At 35.6% G+C, this 21,817-nt stretch overlaps 1 protein-coding gene and 2 long non-coding RNA genes across 3 annotated transcripts; 1 reads left to right on the forward strand and 2 right to left on the reverse strand.

Moving 5' to 3' along the window:
* Positions 1 to 2,207: 2,207 nt before the first annotated feature.
* LOC147074177 (uncharacterized) lies at positions 2,208 to 4,515 on the reverse strand. Its single transcript, XM_085943697.1, has one exon. The coding sequence runs from the start codon at positions 4,474 to 4,476 to the stop codon at positions 2,905 to 2,907; it is 1,572 nt and encodes a 523-aa protein (XP_085799823.1). The 5' UTR covers positions 4,477 to 4,515; the 3' UTR covers positions 2,208 to 2,904.
* Positions 4,516 to 5,331: 816 nt separating this feature from the next.
* Positions 5,332 to 11,150, reverse strand: LOC147074178 (uncharacterized). The gene is made up of 4 exons (XR_015070299.1): positions 10,969 to 11,150; positions 8,287 to 8,439; positions 6,012 to 6,167; positions 5,332 to 5,337 (listed from the first exon to the last, which is right to left on the reverse strand). It is a non-coding gene; the product is annotated as an uncharacterized LOC147074178 (long non-coding RNA).
* Positions 11,151 to 12,618: 1,468 nt separating this feature from the next.
* Positions 12,619 to 20,663, forward strand: LOC147074179 (uncharacterized). Its single transcript, XR_015070232.1, has 3 exons — positions 12,619 to 12,813; positions 15,162 to 15,314; positions 16,573 to 20,663. It is a non-coding gene; the product is annotated as an uncharacterized LOC147074179 (long non-coding RNA).
* The last annotated feature ends 1,154 nt before the right edge of the window (positions 20,664 to 21,817 follow it).

Genomic DNA, 21,817 nt, shown 5'->3' on the forward strand with positions numbered 1-21,817 from the left:
AGCAGAGGACGGTGCCACATTTCGTGGCTGAAGAACCTCCGTGATTGACTGAACTGTTCCGGTAGCAGACGACAAATCCAAGATCGCCTTAACGGTGGCCGACCTCCGCTAGGGGATGGCACAATAAGAAGAAGATAGGTAGGTACCTAACAACCTGCCCCTACAATTCTTTTTTTATTTATTACCTATTGACATGCCCATGAACTTTCCGTCGTAAATGAGAAGCCGGAAATAAGGTTTTGTAGGCCTAAAAGTGCGGCTCTTGACCTCCTAGTCACTTAATAGTACTTACAGGAACACTTATGACGTATCTCTAGGCTATTTAGCGGGATGTTATGTTTTTTGTTTCAGAATAAATCCCACGTTTGTGTTCTTGAGACGAGGAACGTGACACGTGGATAAAATGGTAAAGGAATAGTACCTATGATAGATGAAGAATGGTATTCGACTTTTGCTTCACTTGTTTAACTGGATAAAAATGTAAAATTGCAATATTATGTAAAAATTTGTGTGAATTCCATACGGGTGTAGTATGCGAATTCTTAATGTAAATGATTACCACTACTTGAGAACTATTATAAAACTAGAAACATGTAGGTAGAGAAACATGTGAGATGTCTGCAAGGGATAAGCGGAATAATTAGATAGGTATTAAGTTTTAAGAATGGTGAAATTGTAATTTACCAGTAAGTATGCAATGTTATATTTAAGATTAAGAAACTAAGAATTTAAAATATACCTAACTTTGTACCGGAACGCCAGAGAGGAATACAAACAGGAATAAATGGCAAGTGCGAAAGGGACGGAAGATTGTTGGTACAAATATTGTAATATTAAGTTAACTTGATCATGTAGGTAAACATTCGTTGGAATAACCTTCAGTTGGTTTGACAATGTAAGCATTCCCGGTCATATTCCTTCAAAGGTCGCCGAGTTAAGGATTTTTTTCATATGTGCTTTATGGATACCTCGCATTTACTATCGAAGTTTCTGTAAGAACTTTGTTACTCAAATTACTCTACTTGATGCTAGTCAAATGAAAATTGTGCCGGCTGAGAAAGATGCCTTATTGAGAACAATCATTCGTCTAACCGCATCGGGTATTGCTAATTTGAATTTGGCATGGGCCTATGAAACCATCTTGCAAAAACCCTGGAAAATTCTTTGCAGCGCAAGGTGGTGGTGATTCTGATGAATATTTTGTCGTATTCATTGGGAACTGAGAACTGTGATTAATTATAGCCGAGTTTTTTCGTGGTAAAAGAGATGTAGGATAGGACTGATTTTCTGAGCATATCCTATCTTATATGACTGCAAACACTGGATTGAAAGGCATCATCATTACATGGCACCGTTTATTAATTTGATTCTTTTTATTACATCAATACAGAAATTAAAAAGTGCATCTCCTCCGGCCTTGTTTGCCATGGTCCCCAGAAGGTCTCGAATGTCCGCATCTGCCATCTGTAATAAAAAGTTCAGGTAGTGTAGGGTAAATGTAGGATGTCCTGGTCACTTCCGTCGTCGCATGGGAACTTGCCGCCAGATGTTATTTTAAACCGGTGCAGGTATGCTCGCATAACACCGTGACCTATAAGGATCTGAGTCATCTAATACATAGCCCCTTATGCACCCTGACGTCTGGTGCTCCTGAAATAGAAGGTAAACTTTCAGGTCAACTCCCCTGTCGAGGAGTTTAAGTATCGTGAGTTCCATTCGTTGTTCACCATTTATCTGAAATTGTAATTTTCGCGTAGCTCAGAGGAAATTTGTGATAAGCTATCGCGCTCTATGATTAGTTTAGTATTAAGTTTATGATTAGGAGTTTAAGATTAATATTATGGCTTATGAGTGAGAATGTACCATATAAATTGGTGTACAGAAATGGCGCGAAAAAGCTTTCAAATGGGTCATAATGCTGCTGGCTTGTAATTTTCCTGGTGTCTGTGATTGCAATTCCTATTGAAAATTTTCCGCCTTTCAATTCAGGATTAATAAAAAAAAGACTTTTCCAGAAGAAATATAATATCTTTATTAACCTAATTAAATATTACAGATGCAATTTGAGATATAACAAAGCGAACGGCAAGAAATTGCAGGTAGCATAAGGCTTGAAAACAAAATAAAAGCTAGTAGGTAAGTATAATAAACAAAAACTGACTTTATGTATATATAAAATATAGTACTTAAGAGTAGGTACAAAAACACTACAACTTCACTGTACTTTAAAACCAGTTTGTCATTTTAGGTACGTCGAGATGACCAAGTTGTATGAACTTTTAAAAAACACATTGCATTGGTGTGGTTCTTCACCAGTATGTGCCATTTTATGTCTTTTGAGTTTACCAATTTCCGAGAATTTCTTATAACAAACATCGCATGGTATGGTTATTCGCTAGTATATGTTAATTGATGTTTTTTGAAAGAACCAATTTGTATGATTTTTTTTAAACATACTTACATCGAATTGATGTGAATATTAACCAATATGTGTCTATTGATGTTTTTTGAGGTGACAAAATCTCACAAAACTTTTAAAACTCACATCGCATTGATGTGGTTTTTAACCGGTATGTGTCATTATAAAATATTATGTCTTTTGAGTTTATCAATTTCCGATAATTTATTGAAACAAACATCGAATTGATGTGGTTTTTCACCATTATGTCATTTTTTTATGCATTTTGAGATGAACAATTACTGAGAATTTTTAAAAATAAACATCACATTGATGTGGTTTTTTTTACCAGTATGTGCCATTTTATGCATTTCGAATTATATATTTGTTGGGATTTTTTAGAACACACAATCACATTTTTCTTCGCCAGAATGTGCCATTTTATGCATTTGAGAGTACCAATATTCAAGTATTAAAAATAAAAAAACTCCGCATTGATGTGGTTTTTAACCAGTGTGTGACATTTTATGTCTTTTAAAAACACTAATTCGTAAGTATTTTTTAAAACACACATCACATTGATGAGGTTTTTCGCCAGTATGTGTCATTTTATGTAATTTGAGATCATATTTTCGTTTGAATTTTTTAAAACAAACATCGCATTGATGTGGTCTTTCACCAGTATGTGTCATTTTATGTCTTTTGAGGTGACCAATTTCCGAGAATTTTTTAAAACAAACATCGCATTGATGCGGTTTCTCACCAGTATGTATCATTTTATGTGTTTTGAGGCTACCAATTTGCACAAAATTTTTAAAACACACATCGCATTGATGTGGTTTTTCACCAGTATGAGTCATTTTATGTATTTTGAGAGAACCAATTGTTGAGAATCTTTTTAAGCACAGATTGCATTGATGTGATTTTTCACCAGTATGTGTCATTTTATGTCTTTTGAGGTTACCAATTTGCACAAAATTTTGAAAACACACATTGCATTGATGTGGTTTTTCACCAGAATGAGTCATTTTATGTATTTTGAGAGAACCAACGACGGAGAATTTTTTTAAACACAGATTGCATTGATGTGATTTTTCACCAGTATGAGTCATTTTATGTCTTTTTAGAAATATAATTGTCGAGAATTTTCTAAGACATACATCGCAGTGATGTGGTTTTTCACCAGTATGTTTCATTTTATGTATTTTAAGATCACGAATTTCAACAAATTTTTTAAAACACACATCGCATTGGTGTGGTTTTTCACCAGTATGCGACATTTTATGTCTTTTGAGAGAACCGATTAACGAGAATTTTTTGAAACACAGATTGCATTGATGTGGATCTTCATCTGTATGTGTCATTTTATGTCTTTTGAGAGAACCAATAAACAAGAATTTTTTGAAACACTGATTGCATTGATGTGGTTTTTCACCAGTATGTATCATTTGATGTCCTTTTAGTTTACCAATTTTCGAGTATTTTTTAAAACAAACATCGCATTGATGTGGTTTTTCACCAGTGTGTGTCATTTTGTGTGTTTTGAGCTCACAAAGTTGTATGAATTTTTTAAAACACACAACGCATTGGTGCGGTTTTTCACCAGTATGTGTTATTTTATGTGTTTTTAGATGACCAATTACCGTGAATTTATTAAAACACACATCGCATTGGTGTGGTTTTTCACCCGTATGTAACATTATATGTGTTTTGAGAGAACTAATTTCCGCGAATTTTTTAAAACACAGATTACATTGATGTGGTTTTTCACCAGTATGTGTCATCTTATGTCTCTTGAGTTTACCCTTTTTCGAGAATTTTTTAAAACACACATCGCATCGATGTGATCTTGTACAAGTTTGCGTCTTGTATGATCGCTGAGTCTTTGTGCATGAAATGTGGTGACAATTTAGATGATTTATCGACTTAAACACACCACAACAATTATTGCAAATAAAGTTACGTGGAAAATATGTAACTCTTATCAACATTATTTTAATTTCCTTTGGCAAATATAATTTTTGAACTTCCTGTTTTATGTTTTCTTCATCTATGGTTATCTCAGAATGCTGTATCATGATTTTATTGGTTGCATATTGTGCTATGTCGTTTTTGGCCAGAATATTGTCAACTATATCTTTTCCAACGATGCACAGTGGATTAATGTGGCATACTGTGGAACATTGCTGGGTAGAATTCTACAAAAAAAGGATAAGCACTTATGTTCAATATAACAATCTTTAAATAGGTATATAAAATATGTATATGTTCCCAAATGTTGCCGCTTAAATGTGATAAATAATGGTGCTTTTTTTTGCTTGGATAGAACTTACGAACGAGTTTACTGTCAAACCGACTGTGATTCTGCACTCAATGTATGATAAGTAAGGTCAGGCAAATCATCATGAATCAAACATCATCAATCAGTCACGCAACAAAATTGACAAAACTTACTTAGAGCATAGGTTATCGATTCGCGCAATTTTTTATCGCAAAATTACCGATCCAGAAGACTCCATAGTCTTCCATGAAAATTTACCGTTTGATGCGGTTTACAAGCTAGTGGCGTGATCGGACAATATTTCATCAAACATGAGGCCGGAGCTCGTGTTACCGAATAATAATCATCGACGACATTTATCCAGATGAAATGTGGGTCGATAGGATGGCGCTATGTGCTATATGGCAGCCCATCGCCATTTTTAGATTAATAAAGCCTGAGCATAACTTTTTGCACAAGCTACGAGTCGTCCACTGTCATTCTATTTATTGATAAAAAAAAAACTTGCAAGCAGAGTTCGGTAGGTATTCTATAATGACTGAAGTGTATAAATAAGTTATTAGTTATTGTCGTTTAGAATCGACTGTCACATTGACAAACGTCCTAGTGTATTATGATATTATTATGCACAGAAGAAGTTTACTTACGTTGATCAACACTTCCAATTATATATAAATAACACATTACCACTTAATCAGATGAACTCCAAGGTTTCCAAGATACGTTAAAATAATCTGAAAGAAATCTGAAACTAAGAATACTCCGACAAGTGAACACGACAAACGCGTCAGTTTGAGCACTATATAGACAATGATAGGCAATGACAGGTCATCCATAGACAACGGGAGGAGCGGAAAGGTAGGACCGGTCGTGAAATGTAACGGCTTTCATCTCCAGTCGGCAATGGGCAGCCGCAATCATCGACATATTGAAGTCATTATTTGGCGATATGTTGATTTCGAGAAACGGATATGTTAATTGGGTTCCAAGGTCGTTCGATTTGTCATCTCTGGACTATTTTCTTCTATATTTCGTGAGGACACCAGTTTATGTCGATTAATCAGCAATCATTGACGCATTGGAAGCCGACATTGATTGTGTTATTCGTGGTATAGGTACGGCCAGTAGTGTTCGAAAAATAGTGGTCCAAATTGGGCGTCTATAATAAAACAGGTGCGGTGGCCATATTCCAGAAATTATTTTTAATTGTTATTGCCGTGAAGTTATCGATATTTTGAATAACAAAAAACTATTAAAAGATACGTCTTGTTCAATAGTTTCTAATTTAAAGATTTTTTGGGATAAGAAAATAACCAAATTTGTTAAACGTACCTGTTCTAATGGCCTGTATTGTGGATTGGAGCAGCCAGGTTGCGAATTCTCATTATTGATTTGGCGGATTGCGTTTTTATCAAATTCTTCTTTGATGGCGACTCCCTCATTATCATTATAAGACAACATATTATTGATCAGACCGTTTTCATGCTTCTGAAAATAACAAGATTATTAAAATTACGTAAGAGTATCACCGCTATGATCAGTCAGTCACTTCACTACTGGACTTCACTACTACCCTGAGTCTTACGTTTAGAAAAGGTGTGAGTATTTGGCTACAATATTTTTTGTCAAGTTACAAATGGCTTAAAAAAAGTTTTGAATTATTTTGACATGAAATATTTTTTATAGATTTATGATTCTTGGTCAGTTCGTGTACGAGTACTTTTGCAATAAGTCCATTACCATCAAGATGTCTTTTTGGTGAAAAGTGAGGGGTACGGCAATTGGCCTGTACAGTGACGATATTTCACAAAGATCTTTTAGGACAGGGATGGCGAACCTATGGCACGCGTGCCACTGGTGGCAAGCAAGATGATTTTACATGGCACGCGAATGTTTCATTTTGAAAAGAAAAGAAATTACTATTTTATATATTATTATCTTCTTTTGCCATATATCCGCCCCTTATCTGGAGCATATGGACACCACGTCCAGTACAGTATTCGTCGCAAACATCTGTTTTTGAAGCTCAGTATACGGTTGCTCTGACCCCTCTTAAGGTTCCATGATTCGATACCGTAACGCAGCACCGTCAGAATGCAAGCGTCGAATAGGCGGCATTTGGTTTATATATTATACATATTTAAAAAATGTTTTTATTTATGAAAAAGTTTTCCAAATAAATATATACCTACTTAGTTAAGTAGGTACTTATTATATAATATTAAAAAATAATGACAACATAGCCATGCGTATTTTCTTCGTTTTTTCATGTTGTTTACCCATCGATTCGCAAACGGAAATGACGAAATTCATGCATAAATGACAATTCGCATTGTATAAAAAATAGCAGGCAAATCCTTTTCAAGATAATCATTACGTTTAATGTAAATGTACAATAATTGTATACGTCGGTCCTTAGGATCGGGAAATTAAAAATATAAATATTCAATCAACAAACCTTATGAAATTAATTACCTATCGGCAGTCATTCAAATATAATAACTGCTAAAACGGAAAACCGTTCAGTGATGGAGAATATAATATCGTCTCTGTTCTGGCAGAACACACTATCTGGCAGTGGCGAAGGGTGGAGGTAGGCTGTTAAGATCCGCCATAAATAGTGCACATTAAACTTTTTCAGACATACGTATATGTTTTCATTGAAATAAGACTACAATTTACAGAAAGTGTTGGTTAGTTTTTAAAATTCAATTAAACCCTGAGAAACCAAGCCATAATAGATAATAGTCAAAAAATACATGTCTATCTATAAAATATTTAAAATTATGCAATTAAATCATACATAACTTTGAATATTTTATAGATAGAATAATATTTTTTATTTATTATAGTTTGGTTCAGGCAGGGCTTAATGAATTAAAAAAATGAACCAACAATATGTATAATATGTATCTTTAATCCAACGAAAACAAATAACTATGAATGAAAAAGTGTGCACAATTTTGTCGTATCGCCCAAATTAGGCCAAAACTATTATGGTTTCGTTTAGGCAGGGTTTAATTGATTTTTAAAAACTAACTAACACCATCTGTAAATTGTAGTCTTAGTTCAATAAAAACAAATACATATGACTAACAAAGTTTAGTGTGTACTATTTATAGCGAATCTTAACAGCCTACCTCCACCCTTCGCCACTGCTATCTGGAGAATACTAGTTTTGAGTAATTTGACATTGAAGTTGTTAAAAAGTTTGAAATAAGGAACATTTTGGTACTAACTCAATATGTCATTTTTTCGAATTAGTGTCTTCTGCCAGAACAGTGACGATATGAAAGAAAAGTGGTTCAAATACTTCCACGATCTCTTTGAGAATTTTGAAAACAAGACAAAAATATTAAAAAGAAAAAAGATATGCCTTCTGATAGAAATACGGAGCAAGATAGAATATCAAAAACTCAATTGTAACGTTTATACTTTTTTAATCGAATTTTTAGAAACTATTTTTTTAGAAAACTTTTTTCTCGCCATGAAAAACTGCTTGGCACACAGTCGAAAAATATTATTTGGGAAATTTTGGCACGCGTTCGTAGAAAGGTTCGCCATCTCTGTTTTAGGATAACAAAATAACCTAATTTGTTAAACGTACCTGTTCTAATGGCCTGTATTGTGAATTGGAGCAGCCAGGTTGCGGATTCTCATTCTCGATTTGGCGGATTGCGTTTTCATCAAATTCTTCTTTGATAATGACTCCCTTATTATCATTCTCAGACATTATATCGATTAGAGCGTTTTCACGCTTCTGAAAATAAAAACATTATTAATATAAGATAAGAGTATTACCGCTACAATCAGCCAGACACTTCACTACTACCCTGAGTCTTACGTTTAGAAAGTGTGTGAGTATTTGGGTCAGTCAGGGCAGCCATAGTGGTCTGCTTCAGTAAACATATTTTTTTAATCTTGCAAAAGTGATTGAAAACAATGGCTCTTAGCTCGAGTGATAAAACAATTAGTAATAGATTAGATATAGTTTATAGATTCAGATGCGTATGGAGCGAATTCACAACGAGCGCCGATAAAATCTCTTGCATTCCCCTAGTTAATACGATCCTGTTGCAGGTTTTCAATGGGAGGGAACGAGATGGATTTTGAAGTGGTGGGGGGGATACCGCACGCTAGCTAATAGAAGACAGACTCTACGTAAATATTTTAGTGAGAAATAAAACACACTGAAACAATTTCATAAATTATTTAATGTTTTTGTATATTATTCTGAATATCCGCGTAGGTATTTAAAATAATAATTTAACAATTATTCATCCATAAGGTAGGTATGATCTTTAGTTCACTATATCTGTCCTATAAAAAAGAATCTCTCGTCTTCCAACATGAAATGAAACGCGAACGCCGTTGACACAAAATAGGTATTTTTTGTCATTTTTGAAATTTATTTCTGTTAAAATGTGTGGTTTTTACACGTATTGACAGTTTTTGGATTATTGAACTTTTTACGAAGTTATACTTCTTTCATGGCGTTTGGTAGAGAGTGAAATTGAGAGCTGCGCGCGCACACTACTACGAAAGTGCGCGACATTATGAAGTTAGCCACGTGATAGGGGTATACCCAACGCGCATGTGCTAGCAGTCAACTGCATAAAAATTTGATATAGACCGACAAATTTATCTGTAGAATGGCCAAAAATGGAACTACGAACTACCATAGGACGCCATTTTGAAAATATCATTCGAATGTCAGATTTTGTCCAGTTACGAGTCTTGATTGGGTAGTTTTCGACAGGGGCTCCCCCATCCTATTCTTCAGATAAGTTTGTAGGTCTGTAGTCGAATTGTTCCGTTGCCTCAGCTACGAATTCATTATTGTGGCCAATTATAATATTGGCCGAATACCTAATTCGTGAAGTTACTGCCAAAAGTTGGTAAGTTTCGAAATCATGCTATGGACTAAATGCAAAGCTTGATATGCCCTCTAAAAGTAGGGATAATGTTGATTTCTTTGTTCCTTATGTGTATGTTCTATAATAATATATCACAGATGCCCTTGAATTGTTTTTATAGTATACATACTTATATAAATAGACACGTCTTAATCCATCGTTAATTCTAAGTACCTAAAATATCGACTAACCAACTTTAAGCAGTAACCCACGTGAGTCGCCTAGAGTCCTAACTCACATTTTGCTATTCTTACCAATTGATTAAAGGCATTAATCTATAAAGAAAAATAGTTGGTTATCAAGACATTTTAAACATTGTGAAAATCGTTGACAAAGTTGACTGTTGGTGTCATTAGTTACATTTTTCAATAAATAATTAGAGTTCTGTCAGCAAAGCCTTTCTAACCAATCAGGGAAATCTATTTCTCATAGAGTGCTATGGTTCTGCAGCCTTAGGAGTATTATATACCTATATAAAAATAACGTAAATCGACTCACTCACTCATTAATATTCAAGGGAGTTCAATACCTTTCTTTTAATTACTTACAAAAAAGTTCTGGTGGTTTTTTGCGACTATCTCAAAACTCTATGTTTTGTTCATATGAGTAATGACTCTAGGCAAATGAATTATAATATCCTCTGTGATTGACCCACATATCGAGTTTGGAGACATAACTGATGTAAGCCTTGATACATAGTGATAGGGTTATAATAATTATAATATTTAGGTCTGAGCCAGTCAATGACATTAATATGGACGTAGCATCTGGAAAAAAAATGACACTAACTTTTTTGTCGGGTCTGCCGAATGGCATAATGTGTTCTAACGCCATTAGGATAAAGGTGATTTTGCTATAAATTCCCGAAGCTTTTTGTCGGATCTGCCGAATGGTTCGGTTCGAACGGGTTCGCTCAAATGAACATTGACACTAGAAACACTGTACTAATGCCATTAAGGTTCAAATAGACTACTTATAAGACGATCGGGCACATATATGCTAAGAGTGTTTTAGTGTCTATTATAAAATCTATGCCATTCCGACATATTATACATACATATTGTATGACAGCTATGACATCCTATTTACACTCTGTGACACAGGATGCCAACATAAGAAACGGGTTTTTCGACATAATATATAATGTGACCGATCGTCATAGTGTATTTGAAGCAGTACATAAAGGTCATATTGCTATAACTTCCCGATGCGTAATATCGCAAAATGGAAATCGCGTGACGTCTACCTATACATGTGCGAATGTCGCTATGCGCGAATTTACTTGCTAGCTACTGTACTGAGTGCGTTGTCCATGAATAATGTCATTGGAGCCAGTAGGCTAAAAGATTATCGTAAACAGTAAAATTTCTAACCTCTCTAATAAAATGATCCCCATTCTCTCTTTTTACATAAGTTAAAGTGTTTGGGCTTTCATAAGGCTGTGAGGGCACATCAACCCATAGGCGACGAGGTGAACTCCTATCTTCATCGGCTGGTTCATGTTTTATATCCTTTTTGTATTTCTTATATACGTACACGAAATGTCAATGACTGTCACGGCATTCATTGCACAATGACGCCATGGACGCCATAAACAAAAAATGCCGTAGATGAGTGTTGCCTACTTCGTATATAAATATTTTAATAATACTTCTTTAATACTAATATTACTGGTCAATCCGCGGTACATGAAATTTTATTATAGTAAGTACCTACCAATTTCGACCAGTGGCGCACCCACGGGGGGTGGCAAGGGACCCTGGCACCCTCCAAACATGAAAATTATCAGAATGATTTTAAACATTGAAATTGAAAGCCAATAAACTATACCTTTGGGCTTAGACAAAATATAAAAACACTGGCAAAAAATGATTTTTAATTCTCCAGCACCCTTTTTAGAACAATTTCTAACACAAAAAATTCTAAAAACTAATGTCAGGTTGTTTTAGAAACCCAATCTCTAATGGAACTGTCAAAAAATTCTCGTTGTCCACCCGAATTCCGGAGTGGTGTAGGTCATGGCTGGGGAGGGATGACAGGGCTCTAGCCTGGGGGCCCGGCGTGTCGGGTTGACCAGATAAGTGAGATAAACACACATCATAAATTAGGTTTAATAGTAAAAGGAGAAGAAAAAGAGCCTATGAGACTAATTTACATTCTACTCCTTGCCCCCCTTCTGATATTAAATCCTGGGTGCGCCACTGATTTCGACAACAACATAGTAAGGCCTTTCGCTCGTGGAGAAACTAAAATCCTGTTTGCTGGTATAACTCTTAAACTGGCCAATTACCGATGCTAAGCACACGGCGCTATGGAAACCCACTTGAAATATTAATTTCATAACCTCAAACTGTTAAAAACCCATTCTTTCCTACTTCATCCCATGCTTTTACCGTAATATCTTTACGATAATATTCTGATGTTGTTCTATGTTGAATACATACTATTATTCAATATACAGGTAGTGTGTGTCTGTTTTCTGTAGGTTGTCGCTGCTAACACCGATGCGACCAGCACTGAAATGATGGAAAATAGAAGAACGGAAGAATTTTACGACGATACCATAATAATTAATTGATATACAGGATATATATTATATACATACCATCATTATAATAATTTGATACAATTCTTACGTGCAAAGTATTATGTTGAACATTTTGACAGTTAATCAAGGAATTTTGGACGTATGTACGCCCATTGTTGACTAGGAGGTCAGCTGGTGTCAAGTTTTCACCTAATAATTACGTAATTTAAGACTATCGTGAAAGGCCCAACAATCATGGGTGTAACAGTATCTACCTATCTAGTCAAATAAAAAAATAAATCCGAGTCCCTTTTTTACCTCTATTATCTAAATTTTAATTTAATGTGGTACAATTTATTCAAATCGAAGTCGTTACCTACTAACTTAATTAATATTTTTTCTCGAAATAATGTCATTTCTCGCATTGCGTAGGAACTATATTTTTGTGACTAATTTAAAATGGCAACATTGCCACGGACGCCAAAAGTGTTTTTTTATTCTCGTTGTGTCAGTCCAGTGGTCAGTCACAAATCTTACACTTTGATTTACGGCTTAAAATCGTACAATGGACCTGAAAAGCGAATCAGATGAATTTTTAACTGGCGCAGAAAAGCAGAGTTGGTTTGATGTGCCAATAGTCGGTACTGACTGTCGCGATATAAAGCAAGAAAATGTGAGTTGTGATTTTGAGGTTAGTTTTAAACGAATTCCTTTTCTATTACGAAATTTAACGGTTATGCCTCGTTTACACGTACATGGATTTACTGCTGACAGTAGGTACGTATTAAAGCTTCTGAATTTTCACGCAATTTGGTACTTACATGGCGGTGCGTATGCGCAACAGAATGAGAGTGGCGAAACTGCCGGAAAAAAAAACTAACTTCACCGCGCACTCATTTCGAGGTTAACCGATTTGTCAACACGGCCTGTCAAATAGTAACAAAATGTCAACATCCCGTCTCGCTTACTCCTAAAGAATGAGATTGGCGAGACAGTCAGCACTTTTACGTGTAAACAGTTAGTATCGCGATAGTTTAAAATACACACTACGAGTATTAATTGGTGCAAGTAAATCCATGCACGTGTACAACAGGCACTATTACATTTATTATTTCTTATAACTTGTACGTATGACAGTTCGCCGTGAGCTGTCGTACCGAAAACACATCGCTATTATTTAGTCATCATCATCAGCCTGAATCTATCCCATTCTGTATGAAGGCCTCTTCAAGCTGCTTCCACTTCTCTCAGTCCTGTGAATTGCGTTGCCATGCACTTCCATAGAACTTTATCATTTCATCGATCCAGCGGCCTCTAGGTCTACCTTGCGGACGTTTTGTACTTCTTAGATACCACTGGATGATTAGATTTGTCCAACGATTGTCTCTTCTTCTAGCTATATGTTCCAGCCCATCTCCATTTAAGACTCTTCTCTTTCCTCTTTGTGTCCTTTCGCGTTATGCCCAGCATGCACCTCTTCATACCACGTTGTGCTACTCTAAGTTTCTGGATCTCTCTTTTACTTAGGGTCCATGTTTCACACGCATTTGTGATCACGGGAAGCACACACTGGTTGAACACTTTGCGCTTTAGGCAGAGTGGAAGGTCACTTTTGAAGACATTATAATTTAGTAATGATATTAATTAAATAACGCGTTCAATACTAAGACTGAATAAAAATGATATTTTTCTAATTAATTGGTATCAATTATCTCATTTATTTAAGCAGATACATATTTAAGATATGATTACTTACATTTATAAATAACTTCAATAGCTGTTTTATTATTATTATTATTACAACGTTTTTCTTACCTCGTATTCTTATTTGTCCGGTGGTTCTTTGACCGGTACAAATCTTGCAATCGATTTTTAACTAACTTCCCGACTAGCTATACATTTGAAACTTATAGAATATATCAGAACACGATGTCATTGCAATCTTTAAATACTTTTTGCCATCTTTAAGTAGAATTGAATTCATTTTCAGTTAATTCAGTTTTGTATGAAAAGTTATTTCGACGCCATTATTGGTTGCTAGTCGTCTGGGGTCCTAGCAACTAAATTATTAATATATACGTGCGTTACTATGAAATGTCAAAATGACATTTCAGTATTATTTCTATCAAGTACAAAATTTTTTGATCGTTTAAGATAATCAAGTAGAGTTTATATGATACAACAGAAAATTTAAAAACGTTGTATATAAAAAGCTCTTTTTATCTTGTAATTATTATATTATCTTTCCCTTGTGTTCGATGGTTTTTATTGCGTATTTGATTTCAACGCGACACGGCGACCGGTTTCCGATACAACACCTCATGGTGAACCATGATACGGCCAATTGCATAATTGGACGCGAGATTTAGCAATAATTGCGAATTTGTTAACTGCTCAGGCAGAGATTTCGTTTACTGGTGATTAGCTAACAATGTCGGCAGAATATTACGTATTATCGCTTACTGACTACGTAAATTTCGCTTCATCTAAAGCCATTAATGCTAGAACCACATTATGACACGTCACGTGCGAGCGGGTGAGCTTGTAATAAGTTCGTAACACAGGTTAAAACTGTGCAATGTTGATTTATCCTGTAGCATGTTTTTAACTTTGTAAAATCTGCCAAAATGGACCAAACCACTCACACCAGTTTACGCAATCATGATAGAAAGTTTTTTATTATCTCAAATTGTACACATTTTCTAGTTACATGTTCTTGCGTATGTTTGGTTTTAGCGGAGGGTACTACAAAATATACAGGTAATTGACACATTGTTTTTGTAATTTAGCAGTTTTTATTATTGAATGTTCTAATTGTTATAGCTCGTGCGCTCACGTGACATGATGGTAATGTGTTTCTAGCATAATTTTATAATTAAGTAGTCTGTTGGCACGAACCGAACCCTGATATTTATATATCAGCGTTGGTGCAGGCGGCGTGAAAATCGACCACAGTCAAAAAACGACTTTTGAAGTTCTGTGCATGTGCTGAACGTGAAATGAATTCAGTTTGTAAAATAATAGTTTGCTGTTTTCCAGGATCTAGCAACTGACTTGACCATGATAAAACCTGAGACTGATGTTCACAGAACTGACATCAAGCAGGAGTTTGATGAAGACACAATACCCCCAATAAAAAATGAGGATCCTCAACCCGGGTGCTCTTATTCAGTGTGCACACAGGTAGCCCAGGTAGGTTTACAATGCAGGCACCTTAAACTTGTGGCTTAACCTTGGCGCTCGTGTGGTGATGAGAACATTGGTGCCATAGAAGCGCAAGTGCGCGGGGTTATCAAATTAGTAGGTGGCACCGAAGTTCGCATTCACCCCGCCTTCTATGTATAGTTTCTCGTGACTTCAACCGCGGAGTCCCGCTCTTTTCCATGTACATTCACAATTCCCCATACCTCATACACTCTCGCACTTTCAATCTAGCGATGAATACCTAATCTGCAATTTTAACTACACGTGCCCACCTATGAGTTATTACATCCACGTTATAATGCCGCGTCCAAATTTGTCGTATGGACGTAGCTACGATCCTTACATGTAAACTGGCTCTCACATCAAAACTCGTTTCGATCACGTCGATGTGACGTCATAGTTATTCACAAAACACACTTTCCAAATTGAGCTCTGCAGATTGGTCGAATGTGACTGTTTCGTTTGAAAAAAACATCTGGCTGTTGCAATCGACAAGTTGCATCTTTCTCGGGCTCCGAGTCGAAGAGTCGAAGTCTCATACAAATACCTACGAATTGGTCATTTCTAACAGAAGAGCTGCTGGTATCGACAGCATTCTAGGAACGCTCTATGACAACTGTGTCATTTCCGTTGCGTTGTTTAATATGCTCTATAAATAAGCACAGACAATAACAATGTCAGTTGTTTAGTTTAGGGTTGTATAAAACCTCTACAAGTGCCAGTGGCGAAGGGTGAAAGTAAGCTGTTGAGATCCCACATAAATAGTTCACACTAAACTATTTCAGTTATACATAATTATGTGTTTTCATTGAAATAAGACTACAATTTGGAGAAAGTGTCAATTAGTTTTTAAAATTCAATTAAACGCTGCCTACCAAACCATCACTGTAGAAGTACACTGTGGAAATCTGTCACAAATTATATAATATTCTTAGTTCAATAAGAACAAAAGTATGACTACAAAGTTTAGTATACACTTTTTATGTTGGATCTTAACAGCCTGTTGACCACTGTCGAGTGTTTAGAGGGACCTTATTTGTTAACAAATGAAGGCTGGGTAGCAGGTCGATTCCTAAAGATAAACCATCGCACAACCAGTAATCCTCCGAAAATATCGTTTGTCGAAGCTCAGTATACGGTTTCTCTGAACCTTTGTAAGGTGTCATGTTTTGTCACCGTAAAGCAATACCATTAGAACGCACGTATCGAAAGGGCTGAATAAAAAATACCATTCAATACATTTTAGGTTGTCGCTGCAAGCACCGTAGCAACTAGCGCTGTGGAAGTGTTGGAAACTAGAATAACGGAAGAATTTCATGACGACATTAAAATAGATGAACAGGACTTCAAAAAAGAACTCAAGGATTACAATCAAAAGTTTATAAATATACGTGGCTCTGGAAAATGTGATGTAATTCAATTGAACCCCGAGATTAATGTAAAGTTGGTAAACAGACCAATGAAAAAGGTCACTAAAAGCTCAATGAGAACCTTTAAATGTGATGATTGTAACAACTCATGTATAAAATCATGTTATTTGGAAAGGTTTAAAATGTCTCGTTCTGGTAAAAAGACATTTAAATGCGACGACTGCAATTTCACTTGTACAGGGTCTAGAAGTATGAAAAGACATAAAATGAGCCATTCTGGTGAGAAACAGTTTAAATGTGATGAGTGCAATTTCACTTGTACAGGGTCTGGAAGTATGAAAAGACACAACATGAGCCATTCTGGTGAGAAGCAGTTTAAATGCGATGAATGTAATTACTCTTGTATTCAATCAAGCAACATGAAATCACACAAAATGATTCATTCTGGTGAAAAACCCTTTAAATGTGATAGTTGTGATTATTCGTGCATAAAATCGTCGTCCTTGAGATTACACAAAATGACTCATTCGGGTGAGAAGCGATTCAAATGCGATAAGTGTAATTACTCCTGTATAATATCGAGTAACATGAAATCACATAAAATGATACACTCTGATGAAAAGACTTTTAAATGTAATGAGTGCAATTTCTCATGTAGAACATCCTATCATCTTAAATTACACAAAATTAGTCATTCTGGAGAAAAGCCATTAAAATGTGATGACTGTAGTTACTCTTGTATACAGTCAAGTTCCATGATATCACACAAGATGATTCATTCAGGAGAAAAAAGATATATATGTAATGAATGTGATTACTCAAGTATACAATTCTCTCACATGAAATCACACAAAATGATTCATTCCGGCGAAAAGCCGTATAACTGTCGTGAATGTAATTACTCGTGTACACGATCTTCAGACTTGAAATCGCATAAAATGAGTCATTCTGGCGAAAAGCCAATTAAATGTGATCAGTGTAGTTACTCATGCAAACGGTCGCAACAAATGAAAAGACATAAAATGACTCACACCGGTGAAAAACCGTTTAAATGTGATGAATGTGATTTCTCATGCAGACAATCCTCCTACATGAAATCACATAAAATTACTCATTCCGGCGAAAAGCCGTATAATTGCGGTGAATGTAATTACTCATGTACACGATCTACAGACTTAAAATCGCATCAAATGAGTCATTCTGGCGAAAAGCCAATTAAATGTGATCAATGTAATTACTCATGCAAACGGTCGAATGAAATGAAAAGACATAAAATGACTCACACTGGTGAAAAACCTTTTAAATGTGAGGAATGTAATTTCTCATGCAGACAATCCTCCAACATGAAATCACATAAAATTACTCATTCTGTTAACTCAGGACCCCATATTGAGCCGGTTTTGATCAGGATTAAGAAAAAATAAATAACTTATGCATAAATACGACCGCCTGAGTTAAAGTTTCTTTATTATTAATGAATAATCATTCAACATGAACCATTTATTTAATACTAATATTAGAAATAGTTTAGTAAAAGCCTTAAATGGAGATGGGCTGGACACATAGCTCGAAGAAGAGACAATCGTTGCACAAATCTAGTCATCCAGTGGTATCCAAGAAGTACAAAATGTCCACAAGGTAGACCTAGAGGCCGCTGGATCGATGAAATGATAAAGTTCTGCGGAAGTACGTGGCAACGCAATGCACAGGACCGAGAGAAGTGCTAGCAACTTGAAGAGGCCTTCATCCAGCAGTGGATAGACTCAGGCTAATGATGATGATAAGAAATAGGCTTTAGAGTCTAGAACACAGACAAAAATAATTATTGTGATTATTTTCCCCTTGCTTTTCTACAAGGCATGTGACGGATCCAGCTCCGGCCAGCTCAGGGGTGGTGTTTAGTTGGAGGTCAAACTAATTAGAGGACTCAGATTGATCGGTGGTAGCACTATGTGGTATCACTCCACTAATTATTATGTTTATCAAATAAAAGCCACTTTGACGTTGAACAATATTTACTGTTGCCTAATATCACAGCATTCCATGATCAAGGTCACAGCATTTCATGATCACCGGAGTTTAATATATAAAGTTTTTAGTAAGTATAATTTCTATATAGTCTATAGGTATTTAAGTTTGTAGAACTTTATTATATATTGTTAAGTAATAATATGCAGGTTGTCATATTATGAATTAAGGTAGGAACAGGAAGGGTGGGAATTGTGACAATTGATCAGATTGTGTCGTTTGGAAAAGAGGAGTGGATTGGATGGGAAGTATGTAGGCAATAGCGCCTGGGTATGGAGCATAGAGATGGGATAGGATAAAAGCGCGGAGAGCATGAGACTGGGGGAAAGCAGGGTCGTGGGTAGTTCGACAATACCTCTAAAACCTCAGTTACCTGTCCTTCACTTACTGTTACTTCACTCATTCGTGTATGTTCCTGTATTAATAAAAGACATAAAAATGGAATTGATAGTATCTCGGATTTGAGTGCCACTCTATGAAATGCATAGAGACAATATTGATGAAAGGCAATTTAAATAAAAAAGCGTGTAAAGAAATTTCAACAGATGTATAATTAATATATAAGGTTTACTTGCGGGCGACAGTGTATAAAGGTGAATAATAATTTAGTTGATTGCGAGCGCCTTACGCAGAATAATAATCAGACAATTTGAAATATAAATAAGAAAGGCTAGTTCGCATGACATCTAGTTCGGTGGACCGTAACGTAACGAAAGTAACAATAAATACCAAATAAACAACTGTTCTTCAGTTTCTTTGCTGTCCTCGATTCCTTCGAATCCTCGAAGTCCTCGAATCGAGGAGTGCATCTTCAGACGTGTCGGTACCATGGGGTTCCTTCGATCTCTTGGCGTAAGGGGAACGTCCTTCGGATGGCCATCATCATCGTCTCCAAAACGTTAGGGAATCGAAAGCCATGTGCCCCCGGGTCCGAGGCTCGGAACTGAGCAAGACGTCTGCTTCCTTCGAACTGTTATAATAAGGCATCACATCTATTTTAATCTACAATACTATTTGATTATAGCATAATAAACAATATAATATAATATAAACATTTATGTACCTACTTGACTGTGTCATATTAAGAAATGTTCAAAAGAATCTCACAACATTCAGTTCAACATCTAAAAGCAGTAAATTAACCAAAATAACGTCTTAAACCAAATGCACACCTGCAGTAATAAATAAGATGATATATGTGTTTTTTATACAAGTAACACTTTAAAGTCAAAGTAAGACAACCCCTTATCCATACTGATTTGTACATGTGCATACTCTCACCCTCTTTTAAAATACTGACATGAGTCAAGAAATGCACTTAACTGATAATTATTAATATTATTTACGAGCTCATGCAATCTGTTTCTCACCCTTTTGGCGTAAACACCTGCATTTCACATCATACTTTAACTATGTTGATTTAAACAAGTGCATCATTATGAAACTGCTCCCACGCTTTTGCAAGCATAGAAATTAGCCAGAAAATGCACTTAACTGGTAATTACTAATATTATTTACGAGCTTATGTTTAATACTCGGGGTAAAGCAATCTGTTATCTACATTATTTGCATAAGTGTGCATCTTTTTGGGTTAGATAGACACTTATGGACACCTGCATAGTCAAATAATGTTATTAATGTTATTTCTTGTTAATGTAAAGCATAAATCATAACGAACACGTGCAGATGAAATGGAGTCTGTTAAAGTCAAAAATCCATTAAAGAGAACTGTATATAATCCTAGGGAACCTCATTCCTGTTGTCTTTTGTCTCCACCCATTGTACAGTACGTAACCTCTGTCTGTCAAACACTTTGTACTAAAATTATTACTGAAATAAATAGTAATGTTTTACTTTACGTAAAACCCTATTGCTCCGCCGTGTTCATAATCAATTACAAACGCCCACCGCTCAAGCATCCTAGAAGGTAAATCTCCTGACAAACTACCTTCAAGACGTACAGTCTATAACCGTACAAGAAAACTGTGAAGAAGTACATCAAGGAGTCTCACAGAGTGTCCCAATTCTGGTAAGAAACTTAAGGAAGGTTAATATCATTAAACCATACAGGACCTGCTACCCAGATCTCCTACTTCCTCAAGGTACTCATCACTAGGACATAACAGAACGATCAAAACTGAGAGAGGGACTCCTGCTTCGCCTTCATGTTAAAAGCCGCTTTCTTGTTTAGCGCCGGAAATAGTTTACGAACTCTGTCCAAGCTATCCGGCGTGCGCAAGTGTACCCCGGTCGATCCTTTGCGTAGTGTTGCCATCATAAAAACTTATATTCGCCTTAGTGTGTCAGGTTATAACATGACAAGGTCTAAATTTATTTTTGAAAACTTGTTTTGTTTTATTTTATTACTTATAAAGGGTTATAGTAAAGTCTATATTTTATTTAATACACTTAATAAAACTTATATTTTATATAAAGAAAAATAATTTAAGTACCTACCTATGTAATTTCTAATTGTTACTTATTTTATAAAACTTAGTTTGTAATAATAGTTTGTAAAAGTCTGGTATTATTTATATAAAATCTAATTATCTTTAATTTTGTAAAACTAGGTTTCTAGTAAAATTTCATAAAAGAAATGAATTTATGTACTTATAACTTAATTTAAAACACTAAATTGACTAAATAGTTGACACATTAAAATTATTCAATATTTACTATACTTTTATTTATATTTCGTGAATCCACGTAGGTATGCGTCACGTAAAAAAATGTTGGAAACCACGAGTATGTTACTAGGTACTCCCTGTTGAGCCGCTGATCAAGGTACTTGCTCCGGAGACGCACTTGCAATCGATTACTATTACGAGGTGATGTCAACGCTATGGGGTGATTCATCCACACACACACGGAGTAATACTTTTTTAACAAACCATCCGCGAGCACCCTTGGCCTGAAGGCACCTGCAGGGCTTTCTATGCAAATTGCTTCGGAAGGAATTGCTAAGATCAGAAAATATCGACGGAACTAACTTTTTTATGAAAAAGCTGGAGCTTTTATAGTCAATCGCAGGGTTTTTTGGTGATTATGTCACCAGGAAAAACGACATTAATTCGTCTATCTCTTTCTTGAGGA

The sequence above is a fragment of the Rhyacophila brunnea genome, unplaced genomic scaffold (genome assembly GCF_057557595.1).
Source record: "Rhyacophila brunnea isolate RB1 unplaced genomic scaffold, BYU_Rbru_1.0 scaffold_16, whole genome shotgun sequence".
NCBI classification, from domain to species: Eukaryota; Metazoa; Arthropoda; class Insecta; order Trichoptera; family Rhyacophilidae; genus Rhyacophila; species Rhyacophila brunnea.

Bases quoted from the DNA above. Each gene is read 5' to 3' on its own strand.
- LOC147074177 (XM_085943697.1), bottom strand. From the start codon at position 4,476: ATGATACAGCATTCTGAGATAACCATAGATGAAGAAAACATAAAACAG.